The 22,327-nt window shown below is 45.3% G+C and overlaps 1 protein-coding gene across 2 annotated transcripts in view; it reads left to right on the forward strand.

Annotated features, from left to right (window-relative positions):
- The window catches only part of LOC112241524 (collagen alpha-2(IV) chain), a 133,088-nt gene that overhangs the window by 104,211 nt on the left and 6,550 nt on the right, over window positions 1-22,327 (forward strand). Inside the window, exons 5-37 of one of the 2 annotated variants that reach the window (XM_024409607.2) lie at window positions 1,298-1,432; window positions 1,554-1,598; window positions 1,748-1,864; window positions 2,435-2,503; window positions 3,299-3,334; window positions 5,131-5,184; window positions 5,294-5,329; window positions 5,419-5,460; window positions 5,611-5,682; window positions 5,807-5,851; window positions 5,983-6,030; window positions 6,155-6,190; window positions 6,732-6,776; window positions 6,915-6,978; window positions 7,220-7,339; window positions 7,614-7,763; window positions 8,252-8,323; window positions 8,410-8,561; window positions 9,340-9,412; window positions 9,707-9,813; window positions 10,270-10,453; window positions 11,039-11,089; window positions 11,265-11,339; window positions 11,448-11,546; window positions 12,405-12,626; window positions 17,158-17,319; window positions 17,418-17,588; window positions 18,318-18,461; window positions 18,590-18,715; window positions 18,855-19,036; window positions 19,181-19,244; window positions 19,468-19,542; window positions 22,149-22,256. In XM_024409607.2, the coding sequence (XP_024265375.1) occupies window positions 1,298-1,432; window positions 1,554-1,598; window positions 1,748-1,864; window positions 2,435-2,503; window positions 3,299-3,334; window positions 5,131-5,184; window positions 5,294-5,329; window positions 5,419-5,460; window positions 5,611-5,682; window positions 5,807-5,851; window positions 5,983-6,030; window positions 6,155-6,190; window positions 6,732-6,776; window positions 6,915-6,978; window positions 7,220-7,339; window positions 7,614-7,763; window positions 8,252-8,323; window positions 8,410-8,561; window positions 9,340-9,412; window positions 9,707-9,813; window positions 10,270-10,453; window positions 11,039-11,089; window positions 11,265-11,339; window positions 11,448-11,546; window positions 12,405-12,626; window positions 17,158-17,319; window positions 17,418-17,588; window positions 18,318-18,461; window positions 18,590-18,715; window positions 18,855-19,036; window positions 19,181-19,244; window positions 19,468-19,542; window positions 22,149-22,256 (3,181 nt within the window). The remainder of the gene's footprint in view (window positions 1-1,297; window positions 1,433-1,553; window positions 1,599-1,747; window positions 1,865-2,434; window positions 2,504-3,298; window positions 3,335-5,130; window positions 5,185-5,293; window positions 5,330-5,418; window positions 5,461-5,610; window positions 5,683-5,806; window positions 5,852-5,982; window positions 6,031-6,154; window positions 6,191-6,731; window positions 6,777-6,914; window positions 6,979-7,219; window positions 7,340-7,613; window positions 7,764-8,251; window positions 8,324-8,409; window positions 8,562-9,339; window positions 9,413-9,706; window positions 9,814-10,269; window positions 10,454-11,038; window positions 11,090-11,264; window positions 11,340-11,447; window positions 11,547-12,404; window positions 12,627-17,157; window positions 17,320-17,417; window positions 17,589-18,317; window positions 18,462-18,589; window positions 18,716-18,854; window positions 19,037-19,180; window positions 19,245-19,467; window positions 19,543-22,148; window positions 22,257-22,327) is intronic. The other variant, XM_024409611.2, reaches the window with a different exon arrangement.

A 22,327-nucleotide genomic window follows, 5' to 3' on the forward strand; every position in this document is an offset into this window, starting at 1 on the left:
CTGTGGTCGGGAGCGCCAGTTATCATGGTCCTATTCCCCTGCTCAGATGTTACATGCATTAACCAGTGTGTTATGTCATCAACTGTGCCATTGGGCACCAGATTGCTATAACATATGTTGTGGTTAGCTGATACGTAAAATACCTATCCAGGCGGTGTAAGATCTGGCATGCGTCAGCAACGTCTGAGCAGAGGAACACGGGGGTAATGTGTGTGCGGGGTAATGCAATTGCTCAATCCCAAGGGAGAGAGAAATGTGTACCCTGGTTTATTTGTGCTTAATGTAAGGTTCTACATAATAATAATAATAATAATTGTGATGTATACATTTATGTTAATTGAGAAATTGTTACCTGAATATAATGACTGTGATTTCATGCCTTTGTGGAAAGCATTGGTTTATAATTGGCTGGTAATGGCCAGCCAGGGCTAGAAAATACATTTCTGTCGAGGCCAACAGAGTTCTATCAGGGATTATTTAGGTCTTCTTCAGAGCTGTGTTTTAGTAATTGATTACTTTCAGTTAATCCGAGTTTATGTTTCTAGTCAAATGTCTACGTCCTGTTGCAAATAGATTTACATAGTGTACATTATTTTGGCGCTTTATTCCCACTTTGCTGAAAAAGCTCTCACCCTTAGTCCATGGGCCAGAGGGACAAATTTCACATATTTATCAACTTTGTGGTGGCAAAGTCTAATGATGATTTTCATTTCGTCTGACCCGGTTTCCACTAGATAACACAGCCACAAGTATAATGTGCTATATCGTTGTCTTAATGTAAGGTTAGTGTTAGGCATAAGGTTAGCAGTGTGGTTAAGGTAAAGGTTAGGTTTAAAATGACATTTTAAGAAGAGAACTTGTAAGAATAAGCATGGTTTATGACTTTGTGGCTGTGGTAACTAGTGACGACCGGACTACCTGCTTCCTCACTGTTCCCCCAGTCTAAACAGTGTTTCTCCACCTATACTTTTAGTAATGCCAGAAAACCACCACTGAGTGGAGTCTCACCTCCACTGCAACATGTTTAGCTGCTGTAGATGTTCATATCATTTGACAGCCAACTCATTATGTAGGAGAAGTTGCGTTGTTGTGATGCTTTAACCTCTATTCAATACTAAACCCCCAGTTACCTGCCTGTAAGGCGAGTGAATGGCGTTTCTATGTTATTTTTATAGCATCAACAGGTGAGTTTAAACACTCTTTTCATCACATATACATTTGAATGTTAATGTCTCCATCCCCCAATTATTGTATTGTCTCTCCTCTGTCTTTTGATGAACATGTCTCTCTTCCTCAGGGCCAGCCTGGTCTTCTTGGTTCTCAGGGCCCCCAGGGGCCTCCAGGACGTCTAGGGGACCCAGGAGTCCAGGGAGTCCAGGGAGAGAAGGGCGACAGGGGCAGAGGAGGCTTCATCGGCCCCAAGGGTTCTGTGGTGAGGAACACTGACTGGGGAATTCTTCTCTAGAGATCTCAGACACCGGCCTAGTAGTGTGTCCACTCATCGAGTTTTGGTATGGACTTATATACAGTGAGTGTTTTTCCTTTCTCCGCAGGGGATGACTGGTGTTCCTGGGTTTTCCGGGTTGGATGGTATTCCTGTAAGTGGGATTAAGATGATTTTCTCCAAAAACAGATAAATAACAGACACACATGCCAAAAAAAACATCTGCTGTTATTTTGTTTATACTTTAAGAACTGTACTGATGTTGTTAAGGATACTCATGAACTGCTCCATGTCATCATCCAGGGCCACCCAGGACAGGCTGGGCCTCGTGGGAAACCTGGAGCAGACGGGTGCAACGGAACACACGGAGACTCAGGGTCGGCAGGGCAACCAGGCTACGATGGCCAGCCCGGGTATAATGTACGTATGAGCCCAGTTGATGTCACCAGAGATGTTTGTAGAGAAAGAATCAGGGTTTCCACCTTGTAGACTGAGACATTGAATAACTTCCTTTCTTTATATTTTCTCTTTTAATTGTCTACCCATTCCCCCCTCTCACTCTCACTCTCTCTCTGTCTCTCTCCATCTCTCTCTCTCTCTCTCTGTCTCTCTCGTCTCTCTCGCCCTCTCTCTCTGTCTCTCTCGCTCTCTCTCACTCTCTTTCTCTCTCTCTGTCTCTCTCTCTGTCTCTCTCTCTCTCTCTCGCTCTCTCTCTCCGTCACTCTCTCTCCGTCTCTCTCTCCGTCTCGCTCTCTCTCGCTCTCTCTCTCCGTCTCTCTCTCTCTTCTCTCTCCGTCTCTCTCTCTCTCTCTCTCTCTCTCTCTCTGTCTCTCTCTCTCTGTCTCTCTCTCTCCGTCTCTCTCTCTCCGTCTCTCTCTCTCCGTCTCGCTCTCTCCGTCTCTCTCTCTCTCTCTCTCTCTCCGTCTCTCTCCGTTTCTCTCTCCATCTCTCTCTCTCTCCCCGTCTCTCTCTCTCCGTTTCTCTCCACAGGGCCAGATGGGCAGGAAGGGACAGAAGGGAGACACTCTGGAGCTGAGTGTGTTCATGGAGCGCTTCAGGGTGAGAGGAGAGGGCTGGAGGACTGTGGAATAGATCTGATATAGTATTACATACAGTAGTATCTACTCCAAAGGCTGTCAGAGCACTGTATGACCTCTGTGTCCATAGTAAAGGCTGTTTTAAATGGTACATCATGTCAGTTGGGCCAGTAACCGAAAGGTCGCTGGATAAAATACTCGAGCCGATAAGGTGAAAAATCTGTTGATGTGCCCTTGAGCAAGGCACTTAACCCTAAACTGCTCCAGGGGCGCTGTACTACTATGTCTGACCCTGTAAAACAGCACATTTCACTGCACCTGTCTAGTGTATGTGACTGCTTTTCGCATGGCACCGACTGGTAAGACGCTTCAAGAGGGTGGTCAGGTGTACGTGCTAGCAAGGCAGAGGTCCCGGGAGGAAATGGTACTCCCTAAGCAAGCTGTGTGACATCCTTTACACTAGTGCCTTAACCCTGATCTACAGTTGCCCTCAGCTCAACGCTGGAGTCGCTGTTGAGTAAGTTTGAGGGGTGATTGTAGCACATGGGAATGTGTGCAACTTCCTCCTCAGCCTGAAGTGTCACCACTTGCTCCAGTGAATAGCTAGCTTTTCATGTGGCGCCGACTGGTAAGATCCTTCAGGATGGTGGTCAAGTGTGCTAGCAAGGCAGAGGTCCTGAGTTTGCGCCAGGTATTCGCCGAATCAGGAGGAAGTGGTACTCGCTAAGCAAACAGCGTGACGTCCTTTACACACACATGATGTGCTTTTGTATTCTACAAACAAACAACCTCTTCTCTCTGTGTGACTTTTCTAAAGGGAGATTCAGGGCAGCCCGGATATCCTGGATTAGTTGTGAGTATATTTACATTGACTGCTGCCACTCGCTGTTTATCATCTAATCATCTATACATAGTCACTGTACTACACTCTACATGTACACATGACCTCAACTAACCTGTACCCTTACCTACATGTACACATGACCTCAACTAACCTGTACCCTTACCTACATGTACACATGACCTCAACTAACCTGTACCCTTACCTACATGTACACATGACCTCAACTAACCTGTACCCTTACCTACATGTACACATTACCTCAACTAACCTGTACCCTTACCTACATGTACACATGACCTCAACTAACCTGTACCCTTACCTACATGTACACATGACCTCAACTAACCTGTACCCCTACCTACATGTACACATGACCTCAACTAACCTGTACCCTTACCTACATGTACACATGACCTCAACTAACCTGTACCCTTACCTACATGTACACATGACCTCAACTAACCTGTACCCTTACCTACATGTACACATGACCTCAACTAACCTGTACCCTTACCTACATGTACACATGACCTCAACTAACCTGTACCCTTACCTACATGTACACATGACCTCAACTAACCTGTACCCCTACCTACATGTACACATGACCTCAACTAACCTGTACCCCTACCTACATGTACACATGACCTCAACTAACCTGTACCCCTACCTACATGTACACATGACCTCAACTAACCTGTACCCTTACCTACATGTACACATGACCTCAACTAACCTGTACCCTTACCTACATGTACACATTACCTCAACTAACCTGTACCCCTACCTACATGTACACATTACCTCAACTAACCTGTACCCCTACCTACATGTACACATTACCTCAACTAACCTGTACCCCTACCTACATGTACACATGACCTCAACTAACCTGTACCCCTACCTACATGTACACATGACCTCAACTAACCTGTACCCTTACCTACATGTACACATGACCTCAACTAACCTGTACCCTTACCTACATGTACACATTACCTCAACTAACCTGTACCCCTACCTACATGTACACATTACCTCAACTAACCTGTACCCCTACCTACATGTACACATTACCTCAACTAACCTGTACCCCTACCTACATGTACACATGACCTCAACTAACCTGTACCCCTACCTACATGTACACATGACCTCAACTAACCTGTACCCCTACCTACATGTACACATTACCTCAACTAACCTGTACCACTACCTACATGTACACATTACCTCAACTAACCTGTACCCCTACCGACATGTACACATGACCTCAACTAACCTGTACCCTTACCTACATGTACACATGACCTCAACTAACCTGTACCCCTACCTACATGTACACATTACCTCAACTAACCTGTACCACTACCTACATGTACACATTACCTCAACTAACCTGTACCCCTACCGACATGTACACATTACCTCAACTAACCTGTACCCCTACCGACATGTACATATGACCTCGGATACACCTGTACCCCTCACATTTACTTGGTACCAGGCCCCCTATATAGCCTCGTAATTGTTATGTAATTCTACCGTGTTACTTTTTATTTGTACTTTATTTTATTGAGAAAATATTTTCTTAACTATATTTCTTGGACTGCACTTTTGGTTAAGGGCTTGTAAGTAAGTATTTCACGGTATTCGGTGCATGTGACAAATAACATTTGATTTGATTATGACGCTGACACCTTTCCCTGTCACTTTAACGTTATGGTACAAGATAGCCAGCCTATTCAACTATTGATATACTACATGTTATAAATTGCATTGCACTCTGACGTTCTCTCTCTCAGGGTCCTCAGGGTTACCCAGGTCGGTCTGGCTACAGAGGACTCCCGGGACCACAGGTTAGTGGTGTGTTTTGTGTGTGAATGCGTTGCTGTACCTTATACCATACACAACCTTCTGTGACATACTCTGTACTAGACACCTAATCATTCTTCTGGTTTGTCTCAGGGCCCACAAGGGTATCCTGGTCTTCCTGGGCCAAAGGTAAGGTCTGTTTCATCTCTCGTACATAGCTAGTGAATGAGATAAACGTAATTCTAAGGATGTTTTAACCTGGTGTGTTTTCTGCTCAGGGCACCATGACCAAAGTGTTGAAAGGGGTCAAAGGAGAACCTGTGAGTGGCTACAGGCACTTTTATTCGATTTTTATATCGTTTGTACTGCCCAGCACTTCATGTGTTTAACTACAAAAAAAATAATGATTTGTCAGTGCTGTCCTCATCTCTGCTGTAATCTTCTCACTGCACTTCTCTCTCTGGCCACAGGGTGACGCTGGAAAGCCTGGTCCCCAAGGGAACTCCACCCATTCCCAGACCGGTCCAATTACTGGACCCAATGTCAGTACAGCTCCACACTCCAATTTAATATGTTCAAAAACATGCAATTAATATGGATCTTTTCCCAGTGATTCTGATTGTGTGTTGACCAAGTCACTCTAATGCTGTTCTGCTCTGAGTCCAGGGCATAAAGGGCGAGAAAGGGTTGAAAGGTGATACTGGTCCTGAGGTAAGTGACCTCTCTTCTCCTGTGGTCTTTATAACACCATGCTCCATCCTAACATGTGTAGTCACAATGGGACATGTTAGCACTGTAGATTATTGTTGACTAACTCATCTCTGTTATCTCTTTCTTATCAGGCTGACAACAAAGGAGAGACTGGTGTTATAGGGATGCCTGGACAACGGGTTAGTATCATACAAATGTTATACATACATTATACTGTATGCATTGTGCATGAACATATTAACCTGCCCCCTGTCACTGCTTGTGACATACTGACCTGTTGAATGTTTATGTGTGTTCTTTCAGGGCATCCCTGGTCGGGATGGAGAGCAAGGACTGAGGGTATGAGTGTGTAGCCAAACAATGCCAAGACCTCTATATAAATCAGGGGAGGCTGCTGAGGGGAGGACGGCTCATAATAATGTCTGGAATGGAGTAAATGGAATGGTATCAAACAAAGTCATTTGATTCCATTCACTCCGTTCCAGCCATAACAGACAGTTCCAGATATTATTATGAACCGTCCTCCCCTCATCAGCCTCCACTGATATAATTACACTTGAATGTTTTGGTCTTTGCATAGGTTTGTATGGGCCAATAGAGGTGTTGCAGTTGCATATTTTGTCCTCTTGATGGTGCTGTTGAACACTTTGTCTAACTATCCCCCTTCCCTCCATCTCTATTCAAATTTCTCTCTCTCTCACTCTCTCTCTCTCTCTCTCTCTCTGTCTCTCTCTATCCCTCCTGCTTCCTCTCTTCCTCTCTCTCTGTCTCTCTCTCTCCCTCCTGCTTCCTCCCTTCCTCTCTCTCTCTCTCTCTCTCTCTCTCTCTATCCCTCCTGCTTCCTCTCTTCCTCCCTTCCTCTCTCTCTCTCTCTCTCCAGGGGGACTTGGGAGAACCAGGACTGAGGGGCAGAGATGGTCAAAAGGTGGTCCTACAGTTAATACTCGCATCAAAACACTGTTTTGAGCTTTGAGAAACACTAGTCCATTATAAACGTTCATTCAAATCCTTACACACAGAAACTATATAGTAGGTTTTAACAGATGGGTGTTGTGGGTTTTAGGGTGCCAGAGGAGAACCAGGGGAGCTGATTTATCATGATGGTCCCTCAGGAGGGCAGGACAGAGGTATGATTAACCAGTGAAATCATCAAACCCTTTTCTATCAACGAGTCAGTTTTCATTCAAGTCAATCAGCTACACTCTCAGCAAGTCTATCAATATACAGTATCGTCTTACTCCAGGTAGTCAACTTTTCATTGAATATGGGAGTTTTTATATTATGTTCCTTACTGTTATATTGTTATAACATTGATTGTTATATAGATATTGATTGGTGCCCATTTTGGGGTTGGGTTGGGTGGTGTAGTTGGTCCCCCTGGTCCTCCTGGACAGCTGGGTCCCCAGGGCCAGAGGGGTCTGGAGGGGGAGAAAGGTCTTCCAGGCCGCGCTGGACCTCCTGCCAGGAAGGATCATGATCAACAACAAGGTCAGTGCCAAAACCTTACTTATCCAGTCAGTGATCCGTAGTGTTACTTAGCTAGTAGATTTGTCTATTGTACTTACTATAATGGTAGAATAACAATTTTTAAAACTGTATTGTTAACAAGTCTTAAAACAAGATGATGTGAATAAAACTTTAAATTGAAAAAAAAACAAGATGATGTATGGTGTAGTTGTGTTTTGTGTTTTTGGTTTTTGGTTTGGTTTCCTCAGTAATCATTCATCTTCTCCTATCTCCTTCATCTTTTATGTTCCAACAGTGGTGGATCTGTGGGGTCCATTCGGAGAGCCGGGGGTAAAGGGAGAGATGGGCGAACCTGGAGAGCTAGGTATCCCTGCCCTCAGCCCCGGACCCCCGGGTATCAATGGCCTGCCTGGGCTCGGGGGCCCACCCGGACCACCAGGATCGTGTGAGTGTGGACATGAAAGAGATTCATTTTGATATTTTATTAAAATGTTGTATAGGGTGATATTTAAAGTAACTGTCCAGTGTTTCCAGATTTCTGTGAAAGAAGACATATCATTAATTACAATATAACATAAAACATTTGTATTAAGTATGTTAAAAAGCATTCCTGTATTTGAATGATGTGGGTGTATCCCAGTCAATAAAAATATGAATGCGGGTAGACCGCTGATTGGCTAGCTCAGCCAACATCATGTTCTATGAGGAAATATCAAGCATTGTTTAAACAGTCCTCTTGAGATACATGTTTGAGGTGGCGTTTCTAAATTTTCTTCTCTCCAATTTATACTTTGGCCACAAATACAAGTATAGTCAACAACATTATTTGGGAGTTGACAGAATATTAACTTTTTACTGGACAGTTACTTTAAGGATTGTTGTGGAGTGTCTGTAAGTCTTAATATGTGCTTCTCTGTGTCTAAATATCTGCAGGGGCGGACTTCTACAAGGGATTTTCAGGGCCGAGAGGGCGGCCAGGCTCTGCGGGAAGAAAAGGACTGAAAGGTGCGTGTTCACAACGTAATGTTCATTTCTGCACTATGATCACGTTATGTGTTCCAGTATAGCTGATCGGAATGTGTGTGTTTTAGGTGATCACGGGTTGTGCGAGTGCAACATTGTCCATTCCCCTCCGGGCCTGCCCGGCCCTGCTGGTAGCCAAGGCGACACTGGAAAGAGTGGCGAGGTTGGTCAGCAGGGAGAGTCAGGAGAGCCAGGACCCCGAGGTGTCATCGGACTGCCTGTAAGAACAACTTACACCACCTTAGCTTGACAACATCTACCTCACAACAAACATGCACTCACTCACACACCCACACACACAGACAGACATACACACATATACATTAATGCTACACACACACCACAACTGCTGCTACCAGAATTATTATGATTGCTGAATACTCCACAATTTAAACACTTGCTCCCCAATCCTTCTTCCCCAAAACACGTGTAAATATTGGACTATAAATAGTGTCTTTTTTGTATTATACTTATGCTGAAATGTTTATTCTATGCTCCTGAGGCATTTACTCTATGTTCATATTATTTCTTGTTGTTGAGAAGGAACCTGTACATACAACTAATAAAGCTTGAAACCTACAATGGGGCAACATTTTTCATAAACACCCTTGTCTTTCTTAACTTGTCCATCAAATTCTCTCTCACTGGCTTCCTAATTCCTTACTCTATGCCCCCTCTCTCCCTCCTCTCTCCCTCCCTCCTCCTCCCTCCTCCTCCTCTCTCCTCCTCCTCCTCTCTCCCTCCCCCTCTCTCCCCTCCTCCTCCTCTCTCCCTCCCTCCTCCTCCTCCTCCTCTCTCCCTCCCTCCTCCTCCCTCCTCTCTCCCTCCCTCCTCCTCCCTCCCTCCTCCTCCTTCTCTCTCCCTCCCCCCCTCCCTCCTCCTCCCTCCTCCTCCTCTCCCTCCTCTCTCCCTCCCTCCTCCTCCTCCCTCCTCCTCCTCCTCTCCCTCCCTCCTCCTCCTCCTCCTCCTCCTCCTCGTCCTCTCTCCCTCCTCCTCAGGGGTTCCCTGGTGCCACAGGACAACCGGGTCCAAAGGGCAGGAAGGGCGAGTTCGTTCAGGCCAAAGAGAAAGGTGAAGTATTCTTATTCACTTTCTTTACACACACTTGTGCACCTTGTGACACACCATTATGCATGTAAGTCACAGGAGGTTGGCGGCACCTGAATTGGGGGAACGGGCTCAGTGTTAATAACTGGAGCGGAATGGGTGGAATGGTATCAGATACATCAAACACATTGTTTCCATGGGTTTGATACCATTCCATTTGCTCCATTCCAGCCATTATTATGAGCCATCCTCCCCTCATCAGCCTCCACTGGTGTAAGTGTATGTGTAAACTAGCGTGTTTGTGTGGGAACTCTACAGGATATGCCGGGGACCCAGGAGACCCAGGTGCGACAGGTGACCCAGGAATGCAGGGCTTCCCTGGGCCCAGTGGGATCAATGGATTCCCTGGGAATCGTGGTCCTTCAGTAAGAACTCCCTACACTCATCGAAAGAAACGCGCTATCTAGAACCTAAAACGGTTCTTTGGCTGTCGCCATAGGAGAACCCTTTGAAGAATCATTTTTGGTTCCAGGTAGAACCTTTATGGTTCCAGGTAGAACCTTTATGGTTCCAGGTATAACCTTTTTGGATTCCATTTAGAACCCTTTGCACAGAGGGTTCTACATGGAAACCAAAAGGGTTCTAACTGGAACCAAAAAGGGTGCTCCTATGGGGACAGCCGAAGAACCCCTTTGGAACCCTTTTTCCTAAGTGTACACTCTCTCTTTCCCACCTCAGTGTCAACACTTACATTCAGATATACTGTATATAACCTATTAAAAAATTATAAGCACTAGCTATCTACTTTATTTTTTATTGATAATAATAGCTGAATTTAATAATATGTTCTGAATTTATGTATCCTGTGTTCTCTGTTCTAGGGAGATGCACCTGCTGGTCTCACTGGAGAAAAAGGTTATCAGGGCCGGCCGGGTCTGCCTGGGTTGTTGGGACAGATGGGAGAACCAGGACGGGTTCTAGGTACAACTAAAGGGGTTCGAGGGTTGCAAGGCGATGATGGGGAGCAGGGTCATGCTGGTATCAAAGGTCGAGCTGGCGATCCAGGTGTGTTACCCTCTCCCTCTTCTGTCTCTCTCTCTCTCTCCCAGTCACTCTGACTCCTTCTGTCTCTCTCTCTCCCTCGCTTTCCCAATCACTCTCTCCTTCTGTCTTTCTCTCTCTCTCTCTCTTTCCCAGTCACTCTGACTCCTTCTGTCTCTCTCTCTCCCTCGCTTTCCCAATCACTCTCACCTTCTGTCTTTATTTCTCTTGCGCATTCTCTCCATCCCTATCTATCCTTCTCTCTCTGTCTCTCTCTCTCTTCCTCTCCTTTTATCTCTCTCCACTTCCGCTATTTGTGGGAACAACAGAAAGACTAGTTGCAGTTGTGGACTCCAAGGCCTTGTCATGAATGGGGGTGTGCGAGAAGTTCTTATACCCTTGTGTCCATGATCGAAAGGATTCTTCCACCTTCATCTTTCCTCACCTCTCTCCAGATGGGCCCTGATGCAGTCCGTCTGCATCCCTCAATCCAGCCACAACAGTACATGTTTGAGATCATGCTTGAACTTTTTCTAACCCTTATTTCGAATGCATCTCCTTTTCTTTCTATCTCTCTCTCTCCAATCTCTCTCTCATTGTCATTGAAAGGAGTGTCTGGCTGTAGTCCGAAAGGAGATGGAGAACAGAATGACATCACAGGTAGCTGGACTAACAGCATTTTGATCAAGTTACTCAACTTCACGACTGGTGCTTTGCTTCCATAGCCTTTGTGTCTTGGGTTAGCTTCTAGTCACTGTGTATAGAGTTAGAGTTAAATTCAGAACCATTCTTCTAGTAATTGTTGATACAATCTCTGTGTTATTTTTTTACTCAGGTGATTGCGATGCCATACCTGGACCACCCGGTATACCAGGACCACCAGGACCCCACGGGTTAGAAGGTTTCCTAGGTAAGCTTTTAGAATGCAAAACAGAAAATGTGTCATATGCCCTGTTTTTTTCTGTCAAGATCCAAATGGATGTCTAGCTTCCTGTATGTCCTTTTGTCTGTGCTTCAGGTCTCCCAGGTCAAAAAGGATCAACAGGTGTACTTGGAGATAACGGGGCCAAAGGAGAGATAGGAGATCAAGGCAGAGGAGGGTCACCTGGATATCCAGGTGATGATTTTGCTGCTTTAACTGTTATACTATTCTATGGCTGTGTTTACTATGGCGAAAGAGCTGATCTGATTGGTCAAAAGATCAATTACTGGAAAAAAGATCAGAATTGGGCTGCCTGTGTAAATACCATGGCATTGTTGAATACTCGTTTCTGATTGGCTTGAAGGGCATTCTAGAGCGTGCATTATACACATAGCATCAGAGCAGATCACAGGTACATTTACTCCCACTTGTAATGGATGCACTTAGGCCTAGGGACCGATTCAGACTTGGAACATTTGCACCTTTCCTACACATGCCTTTCCTACACATTTCTCAGTATTTGGTATTCAGACATACATTATTCAGTCACGTAACGTGCTCTGTAGGTGTGGCTACCTTTTGCTCTCTGAATACATTTCATTAAACTGCTGAAAACCCTCCCATTTGCTGGCCAACAGATTTTCTGGTGGAGTTTTCATTCAATAGGGTTTTCAGCTCTTATCAATAGCTCTTATCAAGTTGTAAATGACAGTGCATGGTTAGTGGTGTTATTTATATAGGAAGAAAGTAGATGCAAGACGTTAGTCATGGTTTCCTCTCGCATGAAGGTGGTGGAATTATTACAAAATGAAGTCAAGGTCAGAATATCTGTAGACACAACTACACCACACCTTCATTTATTCGATCACCACCCCAAACAAATAGCTGGTGAATAGCAGGCTATTCTCGTGCTGAAGTTCTAGGTCAGAATACACATAGAGAGAAAAGCGTATAAGAAGGTAATTACGTTTACACACACTTAACTTTGGTTGGAATCCGCCCCTAGTGCTTTAATACTGCTGGTAGTTCTAATGGTCTGGTCCTCTCTCCCAGGTTTTAGGGGCCTCCATGGAGACTTGGGTCAGCCTGGCTCAAAGGGTAATTCTGGAACCCAAGGTCTGCCAGGTCAACAGGGTCGGAACGGGGAGCCAGGAGAGAAGGGACCTCACGGGGAGATCTGGGGAGCGTCAACCGGACAACGTGGAGAAGTGGGTCTTCCTGGAGAGCAGGGACCTAAAGGGCTCAGCGGAGAGCCTGGAAACGAGGGTTACCCAGGTGGGTACTAATAACATAACAAACCTGCAAGATGAAAAACTACAATTTCTCCACATTTTCAAACGTGCATTTGGAAAGTATTTAGACCCCTTCCCTTTTTCCACATTTTGTTACTTTACAGCGTTACTCTAAAATTGATTAAATTATTTTTGGGCCTCATCAGTCTACACAATACTATACCCCTTGACAAAGCAAAAACGGGTTTTTAGACATTTTTGCAAATGTATTACAAATAAAAACAGAAATACATTGTTTACATAAGTATTCAGACCCTTAGCTAAGAGACTCGAAATTTGAGCTCAGGTGCATCCTGTTTCCATTGATCATTCTTGAGATGTTTCTACAACTTGATTGGAGTCCACCTGTGGTAAATTTTATTGATTGGACATGATTTATATAAGGTCCCACAGTTGACAGTGCATGTCAGAGCAAAAACCAAGCAATGTGGTCGAAGGAATTGTCAGCAGAGCTCCAAGACTGGATTGTGTCGAGTCACAGATCTGGGGAAAGGTAGCAAAAAATGTATTGAAGATCCCAAGTACACAGTGGCCTCCATCATTCTTAAATGGAAGAAGTTTGTAACCAGTAAGACTCTTCCTAGAGCTGGCCGCCCAGCCAAACTGAGCAATCAGGGGAGAAGGGCCTTGGTCAGTGAGGTGACCAAGAACCCGATGGTCACTCTGAAAGAGTTCCAGAGTTCCTCTGCGGAGATGGGAGAACCTTCCAGAAGGACAACCATCTCTGCAGCATTCCACCAAACAGGCCTTCATGGTAGAGTGGCCAGACGGAAGCCATTCCTCAGTAAAAGGCACATGACAGCCCGCTTGGAGTTTGCCAAAAGACACCTAAAGGACTCTCAGACTATGAGAAACAAGATTCTCTGGTTGATGAAACAAAGAATGAACTCTTTGGCCTGAATGCCAAGCGTTACATCTGGAGGAAACATGGCACCTACTGTGAAGAATTCTTCGGGTCGGCAGATATCCTAGTGGTTAGAGCATTGGGCCAGTAACTGAAAGGTTGCTGGAACGAATCCCCGAGCTGAGAAGGTAAAAATCTGTCGTTCTGCCCCTGAACAAGGCAGTTAACCCACTGTTCCCCTGTAGGCCGTCATTGTAAATAAGAATTTGTTCTTAACTGACTTGCCAAGTTAAATAAAGGTTAAATAAATAAAAAATGCTGGTGGCAGCATCATGCTGTGGGGAAGTTTTTCAGCAGCAGGGACTTTGAGACTAGTCAGGACCTCAGACTGGGGCTAAGGTTTACCTTCCAACAGGACAACGACCCTAAACACACAGCCAAGACAACACAGGAGTGACTTCGGGACAAGTCTCTGACTGTTCTTGAGTCGCCCAGCCAGAGCTCGGACTTGAACCCGATCGAACATCTCTGGAGAAACCTGAAAATAGCTGTGCAGCGATACTCCCCATCCAACCTGATAGAGCTTGAGAGGATCTGCAGAAAAGAATGGGAGAAACTCCCCAAATACAGGTGTGCCAAGCTTGTAGCGTCATACCCAAGAAGACTCGAGGCTGTAATGTGCTTCAATAAAGTACTGAGTAAATGGTCTGAATACTTATTTAAATGTGATACTATGAATGGCACTGGAGGGGGTGGCTGCCGTTTTACGGGCTCCTAACCAACTGTGCTATTTTTGCGTTTGTTTTTTTACTTATTTTGTTCATTATGTTGCTGCTACCTTCTCTTATGACCGAAAACAACTTCTGGACATCAGAACAGTGATTACTCACCTCAAACTGGACAAAGATTTTTTATTTAATGAGTCCTACGCAAAGAATATACTGCTTTCTCGGGAACGGGCCCAAATCCCTGTCATTTGCGTGAATAAAAAACAGAGGTCGGGCTGCATTCTGAGAATTTGTAGGCGAGTGAGTAAACCTCCACTACTATCCGTTCTATTGGCCAACGTGCAATCATTGGAAAACAAACTGGATGATATACGATCAAGACTATCCTACCAACGGGACATTAAAAACTGTAATATCTTATGTTTCATCGAGTTGTGGCTGAACGACGACACGGATAATATAGAGCTGGCGGGATTTTCTATGTATCGGCAGGACAGAGAAGCTATGTCTGGTAAGAGAAGGGGCGGGGTGTGTGTCTATTTGTCAATAACAGCTGGTGCGTGATGTCTAATATTAAAGAAGTCTTGAGGTATTGCTCGCATGAGGCACAGTAACTTATGATAAGCTGTAGAACACACTTCCAACCAAGACAGTTGTCATCTATATTCTTCGTAGCCATCTATTTACCACCACAAACCAATGCTGGCACTAAGACCACGCTCAACCAATTGTATAAGGTCATAAGCAAACAGGAAAATGCTCTTTTATAAGTGGCGCTCCTAGTTGCCAGGGACTTTAATGCAGACAAACTTACATCAATTTTACCTCATTTCTACCAGCATGTCTAGACCACCTTTACTCCACACAAAGAGACACATACAAAGCTCTTCCTCGCAATCCATTTGGCAAACGTCCTCCTGATTCCTGCTTACAAGCACAAACTAAAGCAGGAAGTACCAGTGACTCGCTCAATATGGAAGTGGTCAGATGACACGGATGCTACGCTACAGGACTGTTTTGCTAGCACAGACTGGAATATGTTCCGGGATTCATCCAATGGCATTGAGGAGTATACCACCTCAGTCACCGGCTTCATCAATAAGTGCATCGATGACGTCATCCCCACAGTGACCATACATACATATCCCAACCAGAAGCCATGGATTACAGGAAACATCCGCATTGAGCTAAAGGCTGGAGCTGCCTCTTTCAAGGAGCGGGACACTAATCCATACTCTTATAAGAAATCTTGCTACACCCTCAGACGAACCATCAAACAGACAAAGCGTCAATACAGGATTAAGATTGAATTCTACTACCTTCCGAGTGGCACGGTGGTCTAAGGCACTGCATCGCAGTGCTAGCTGTGCTACTAGAGACCCTGGTTAGAGTCCAGGCTCTTTCGCAGCCAGCCGTGACCGGGAGACCCATGGGCGGCGCACAATTGGCCAGCGTCGCCCGGGTTAGGGGAGGGTTTGGCCGGCAGGGATGTTCTTGTCCCATCGCGCTCTAGCGACTCCTGTGGCAGGCCATGCACGTTGACACGGTCGCCAGGTGTACGGTGTTTCCTCCGACACATTGGTGCGGCTGGCTTCTGGGTTACTTGAGCGTTGTGTCAAGAAGCAGTGCGACTTGGCTGGGTTGTGTTTCGAAGGATGCACAGCTCTCGACCTTCACCTCTCCCGAGTCCGTACGGGAGTTGCAGCGATGAGACAAGACTGTAACTACTGTACCAATTGGATACCACAAAATCAAAAAATAAGGGGGTACAAAATTATTTATTTTTTTAAATATATTGAATCCTACTACATCATCTCTGACGCTCGTTGGATGTGGCAGGGCTTGAAAACTATTACAGACTACAAAGGGAAACCCAGCCGTGAGCTGCCCAGTGAAGAGCCTACCAGACGAGCTAAATTCCTTTTATGCTTGCTTCGAGGCAAGCAACACTGACGCATGCATGAGAGCACCAGCTGTTCCGGACGACTATGTGATAACACTCTCGGCAGCCGATGTGAGCAAGACCATTAAACAGGTCAACATTCACGAAGCTGCGAGACGGATTACCAGGACGTGTACTCAAAGCATGCGCGGACCAACTGGAAAGTGTCTTCACTGACATTTTCAACCTCTCCCCTAGATGTTTCAAGCAGACCACCATAGTCCCTGTGCCCAAGTAAGCGAAGGTAACCTGCCTAAATGATTACCGCCCCGTAGCACTCACGTCGGTAGCCATGAAGTGCTTTGAAAGGCTGGTCATGGCTCACATCAACAGCATCCATCATTAAGTTTGCTGATGACACAACAGTGGTAGGCCTGGTCAACTACAACGATGAGACAGCCTGTAGGAGAGGTCAGAGGACTGGCAGTGTGGTGCCAGGACAACAACCTCTCCCTCAACGTGAGCAAGACAAAGGAGCTGATCGTGGACTACAGGAAAAGGCAAGTCAAACAGGCCCTCATTAACATTAACAGGGCTGTAGTGGAGCAGGTCGAGAGTTTAAAGTTCCTTGGTCCAAACACACCCTGCCAAAACAAAGAAATAGAAAACATAGAAAAAGAACATAGAATGCCCACCCAAATCACACCCTGACCAAATCAAAATAGAGACATAAAAAGCTCTCTAAGGTCAGGGCGTGACATAAGGGCTTGTAGTAAAGTAAGCATTTCACCTGTTGTATTCGGCACATATGACAAATAATGTTTGATTTGATACTTCTGATTTTTATTTTTAATATATTTTCAAATAAATCTAAAAACCAGTTTTTATTTTGTCATTATGGGATATTGTTTGTGTAGATTGATGAGGGGGGGAAACGATTTAATCCATTTTGGAATAAGGCTGTAATGTTTTAAAATGTGGAAAAAGTCAAGGGGTCTGAATACTTTCCGAATGCACTGTATAGTTATTGTAATGGCCTCTCTCTGCCCTTCTCTCTTAGGGATGGGTGGCATGCCTGGTATGATTGGGTTCAAGGGCGTCGTAGGTCCTTCAGGTCTGCAAGGGGAGCAAGGAGGACCGGGAGCTGCTGGGAAGTATGGCTGGCCAGGTGTACCCGGAACGGCTGGTGTCCCTGGACCAACAGGAAGCACCGGACAACCAGGTCAGAAACATGACTGATTAACTTCTCTTTCTTAACTTTTTTTCTGTTTGCTTTGAAGAGATATAACCTAATACACTGTGTATGTATGTCACTTCCAGGTTTGAGCGGAAACAGGGGTGATCAGGGGGACCCTGGCACACCAGGGCCCATAGGACTAAAGGGGACACTGGGGGAGTTTGGTAGTCAGGGCGCTGAGGGAAACACCGGAGACCAGGGTGACCCCGGAGTGCCAGGACCTACAGGACACTCTGGCCTGCCAGGGTTCAAGGGTAAGTTATTATACACAGTGGAGTCATCTTCTGTGCAATGTTCTACTTATAGAGTTAGTGGTCATATATGGTCATACTCTCACAGTCCACATGTCATTTTCTGATGAATAGTTGATATGATGATGCGATGTCACACTAGAGTTTTGCAGTGAGGAATGAAATACACTGAGTATACAAACATTAGGAACACTTGCTCTTTCCATGAAATAGACTGACCAGGTGAATACAGGTGGAAGCTATGATCCCATATTGATGTCATATTGATTCACTTAAATTAGTGCAGATGAAGGGGAGGAGACAGGTTAAAGAAAGATTTTTAAACATTGAGACACTTGAGTCATGGATTGTGTATGTGTACTATTCACAATATTTTTGTGCCTTTCTGAACGGGTTATGGTAGTAGGTGCCAGGGGCACCGGTTTGAGTGTGTCAAGAACTGCAGCGCTGCTGGGTTTTTCACTCTCAACAGTTTCCAATGTGTATCAAGAATGGTCCACCACTCAAAGAACATCCAGCCAACTTGACACAACTGTGGGAAGCATTGGAGTCAACATGGGCCAGTATTGTAGAGTCTATGCCCCGACAAATTTAGGCTTTTCTGAGGTCCAAAGGGGGTGCAACTCAATATTAGGAAGGTGTTCTTAATGTTTGGTATACGCAGTGTATATCATAACTAGATGCTGATGTGAGGACTATCCTCCTGACTTGAGATGTCACTTCCTGTTCCAGGTATCAAAGGGTCTCGTGGCATGTCAGGGTTTGGAGGAATGCCTGGTGTGTCGGGCCTGAAGGGCTTCTCTGGACAGAAAGGAGAGACTGGCAATCCCGGCGAATTTGGACAGAAAGGAAACATGGGCGACTATGGTTCAAAGGGTGAGACGGAACTGCCATTAGAATTGTGTATGTTTCTGTGCTCTTCTTCTCTCTTTCCCTGTCCCTCACGTTCTCTTTCGATCCTTTTATCTGATTTGACACTCACTCTCACCCCCGCTGTCTCCTAGGTGACCGTGGTCTGAGGGGTCCAACTGGCGAGAAACCCCACATCCCTCGTCAGATCATCAAAGACATGAAGGGGACAAAGGGAGAAGATGGAACCACAGGACAGATTGGATTCACTGGACCCAGAGGTGAGTAGGGATATTCAGGCTTCATGCCCTCCCTATCCCCCCTCTCTTCTTTATTCACATTCTGTCCTCCTCATCCTCCTTTTCATTTCACTAGTCTCATTCTGATCCCCTCTTCACCTTCCCTCTCTCTCTTCCACAGGTCCTAAAGGTTTTCCCGGTGTTCCGGGAATGGAGGGCTACCACGGCGTTCCCGGAGACCCCAGCGATGAGAAGGGTTTCCAAGGCAACCCAGGCGCACAGGGACTTCCGGGGCCAAAAGGAATGCCTGGTCTGACAGGATCAAATGGAATCAGCGGCTTTCCCGGGATGTCTGGTCACAGGGTGAGACCATGTTGTCTGGTTCCCATTGTGTCTCTGCTGCAGCCTGCACCTGTAGTTTTCATGCTAAACATGTTCAACGACCAGGTTAGAACAGACGGATATCTCTGTCCGATCTAATGCTGTATCTCTGTGTGTGTTTTTCAGGGGGATAAAGGTAACCCCGGTGCCTACGGATCCTCAGGAGATCCAGGAGTGAAGGGTGTCAAAGGTATGACGCCCCCTGTCCGTCCCAAAACTCATGGATACGTACAGTACCGTAGACGCCAGTAGTCCTCCAAACTCCACTTTCCAGCAGTTTCAACTCAGTTAAATCTTGTCTTTGTTAAGCACTTGGACTCGAAGCTAAAGTCCCAGGCCTATTTAAGTTCCACAGAAGAAAGAATGAGTAGTAAAAGGTACTTGCTGAAATACGTCATTGTTTTCTTTTCCAGGTGAGGGGGGTGCCGTAATCGACATGCCCGGATCCACAGGACTGAGGGGGGAGGATGGTTTCCCTGGGCTTCCAGGTGAGTCACTCATTCAGACTGGCTTACTTCATTTGCACTAGGAACTACAGATGTTGTATCTTAATTTCATCACTCTGTTGTCGTAGGAAATTCAAATTTTGAATTTACATAAATTCACTGAAAACCAGTAGTTCACTTTCTTTGACTAGATATCACACCTAAACTATAGCTGTAGACAAAACTAATTTCCTGTTAGACATAATCACTGTTTTATATACAGTACCAGTCAAAAGTTTGGACATTCAAGGGTTTTTCTTTATTTTTACTATTTTCTACATTGTAGAATAACAGTGAAGACATCAAACTCTGAAATAACACATATGGAATCAAGTAGTAACCAGAAAAGTGTATAACAAATCAAAATATATTTTATATTTGAGATTCTGCAAAGTAGCCACCCTTTGCCTTGATGACAGCTTTGCACACTCTTGGCATTCTCTCAACCAGCTTCATGAGGTAGTCAGCTGGAATGCATTTCAATTAACTTTTCAATTAAAGTTCATTTGTGGAATTTAGTTCCTTCTTAATGCGTTTGAGCCGATCAGTTGTGTTGTGACAAGGTAGGGGAGGTATATAGAAGATAGCCTTATTTGGTAAAAGACCAAGTCCATATTATGGCAAGAACAGCTCAAATAAAGATATATGAATGAGTGATGGTACAGAACGGCATAGGCAAGATGCAGTAGATGGTATCGAGTACAGTATATACAGTACATATGAGATGAGTAATGTAGGGTATGTTAACATTATATTAAGTGGCATTGTTTAAAGTGGCTAGTGATACATTTTTTTACATCAATTTTTCCAATATTAAAGTGGCTGGAGTTGAGTCAGTATGTTGGCAGCAGCAGCCACTCAATGTTAGTGGTGGCTGTTTAACAGTCTGATGGCCTTGAGATAGAAGCTGTTTTTCAGTCTCTCGGTTCCTGCTTTGATGCACCTGTACTGACCTCTCCTTCTGGATGATAGTGGGGTGAACAGGCAGTGGCTCGGGTGGTTTTTGTCCTTGATGATCTTTATGGCCTTCCTGTGACATCGGGTGGTGTAGGTGTCCTAGAAGGCAGGTAGTTTGCCCCCGGTGATGCGTTGTGCAGACCTCACTAACCTCTTGAGAGCCTTACGGTTGTGGGCGGAGCAGTTGCCGTACCAGGCGGTGATACAGACCAACAAGATGCTCTCGATTGTGCATCTGTAAAAGTTTGTGAGTGCTTTTGGTGACAAGCCGAATTTCTTCAGCCTCCTGAGGTTGAAGAGGCGCTGCTGCGCCTTCTTTACCACGCTGTCTGTGTGAGTGGACCATTTCAGTTTGTCCGTGATGTGTACGCCGAGGAACTTAAAACTTACTACCCTCTCCACTACTGTCCCGTCGATGTGGATAGGGGGGTGCTCCCTCTGCTGTTTCCGAAAGTCCACGATCATCTACTTTGTTTTGTTGACGTTGAGTGTGAGGTTATTTTCCTGACACCACTGTCCGAGGGCCAGTTACCTTAGCTTTTTTGGGATCAGGAACAATTGTGGCCCTCTTGAAGCATGTGGGAACAGCAGACTGGGATAAGGATTGATTGAATATGTCCATAAACACACCAGCCAGCTGGTCTGCGCATGCTCTGAGGACGCAGCTGGGGATGCCGTCTGGGCCGGCAGCCTTGCAAGGATTAACACATTTAAATGTTTTACTCACGTCGGCTGTAGTGAAGGAGAGTCCGCAGGTTTTGGTAGCTGGCCGTGTCAGTGACATTGTATTGTCCTCAAAGCGAGCAAATAAGTTGTTTAGTCTGTCTGGGAGCAAGACATCCTGGTCCGCGACTGGGCTGGTTCGGGAAAGTCGTATTCCTGGTCGTAATGATGGTGAGTTGACGTTGCTCTTATATCCAGTAGTTCCTCCCGACTATATGTAATAAAACCTAAGATTACCTGGGGTACCAATGTAAGAAATAACACTTTAAAAAAAACTAAATACTGCATAGTTTCCTAGGAAAGCGAATGGAGGCGGCCATCTCTGTCCAGGCCGTCTTCAACCCAATTGAGTTGGTTTAGGATGAGTTGGACCACAGAGTGGAGGAAAAGCAGCCAACAAGTGCTCAGCATATGTGGGAACTCAAGACTGATGGAAAAGCATTCTAGGTGAAGCTGGTTGAGAGAATTCCAAGAGTGTGAAAAGCTGTCATCAAGGCAAAGGGTGGCTACTTTGAAGAATCTAAAATCTATTTTGATTTGTTTAACACGTTTTTGGTTACTACAATTCCATATGTGTTATTTCATAGTTTTGATGTCTTAACTATTATTCTAAAATGTAGAAAACAGTCAAAATAAAGTTAAACCCTTGTATGAGTAGGTGTGTCCAAACGTTTGACTGACACTGTATATATAATCTAATCATCCTGCTTCAGGATTATTTTACTCCTGCTACAAAACTGGTCAAATTAAGATCCTACATCTGCATGGACTGGTGAGAGCAAATACCTGGTAGGCCTCCACCATATTGCTTTTACCTATTCTATGTTATCAGATCAGTGCAGATGAAGAAAATGAGTCTACTTAAGATGCTCTCTGAGAAGTGTTACCATGGTAACAGTGTTCCTGATGCCCTCTGTCTCTCCCTACAGGTCAGAAGGGCTACATTGGGAATCTGGGAGACAGGGGAGGTGGAGGTTTCCATGGTATTGAGGGCATGAAGGGCGTGCCAGGTGAACCTGGCACAGGAGGACCTGTAGGTAAGAGACTTGACGTCTTGCCCTGTTGCTCACATTATTAGAATGAGTGTCATTCATTGCCTGTGTCTGAC

This window comes from Oncorhynchus tshawytscha, linkage group LG03 (genome assembly GCF_018296145.1).
Source record: "Oncorhynchus tshawytscha isolate Ot180627B linkage group LG03, Otsh_v2.0, whole genome shotgun sequence".
NCBI classification, from domain to species: domain Eukaryota; kingdom Metazoa; phylum Chordata; class Actinopteri; order Salmoniformes; family Salmonidae; genus Oncorhynchus; species Oncorhynchus tshawytscha.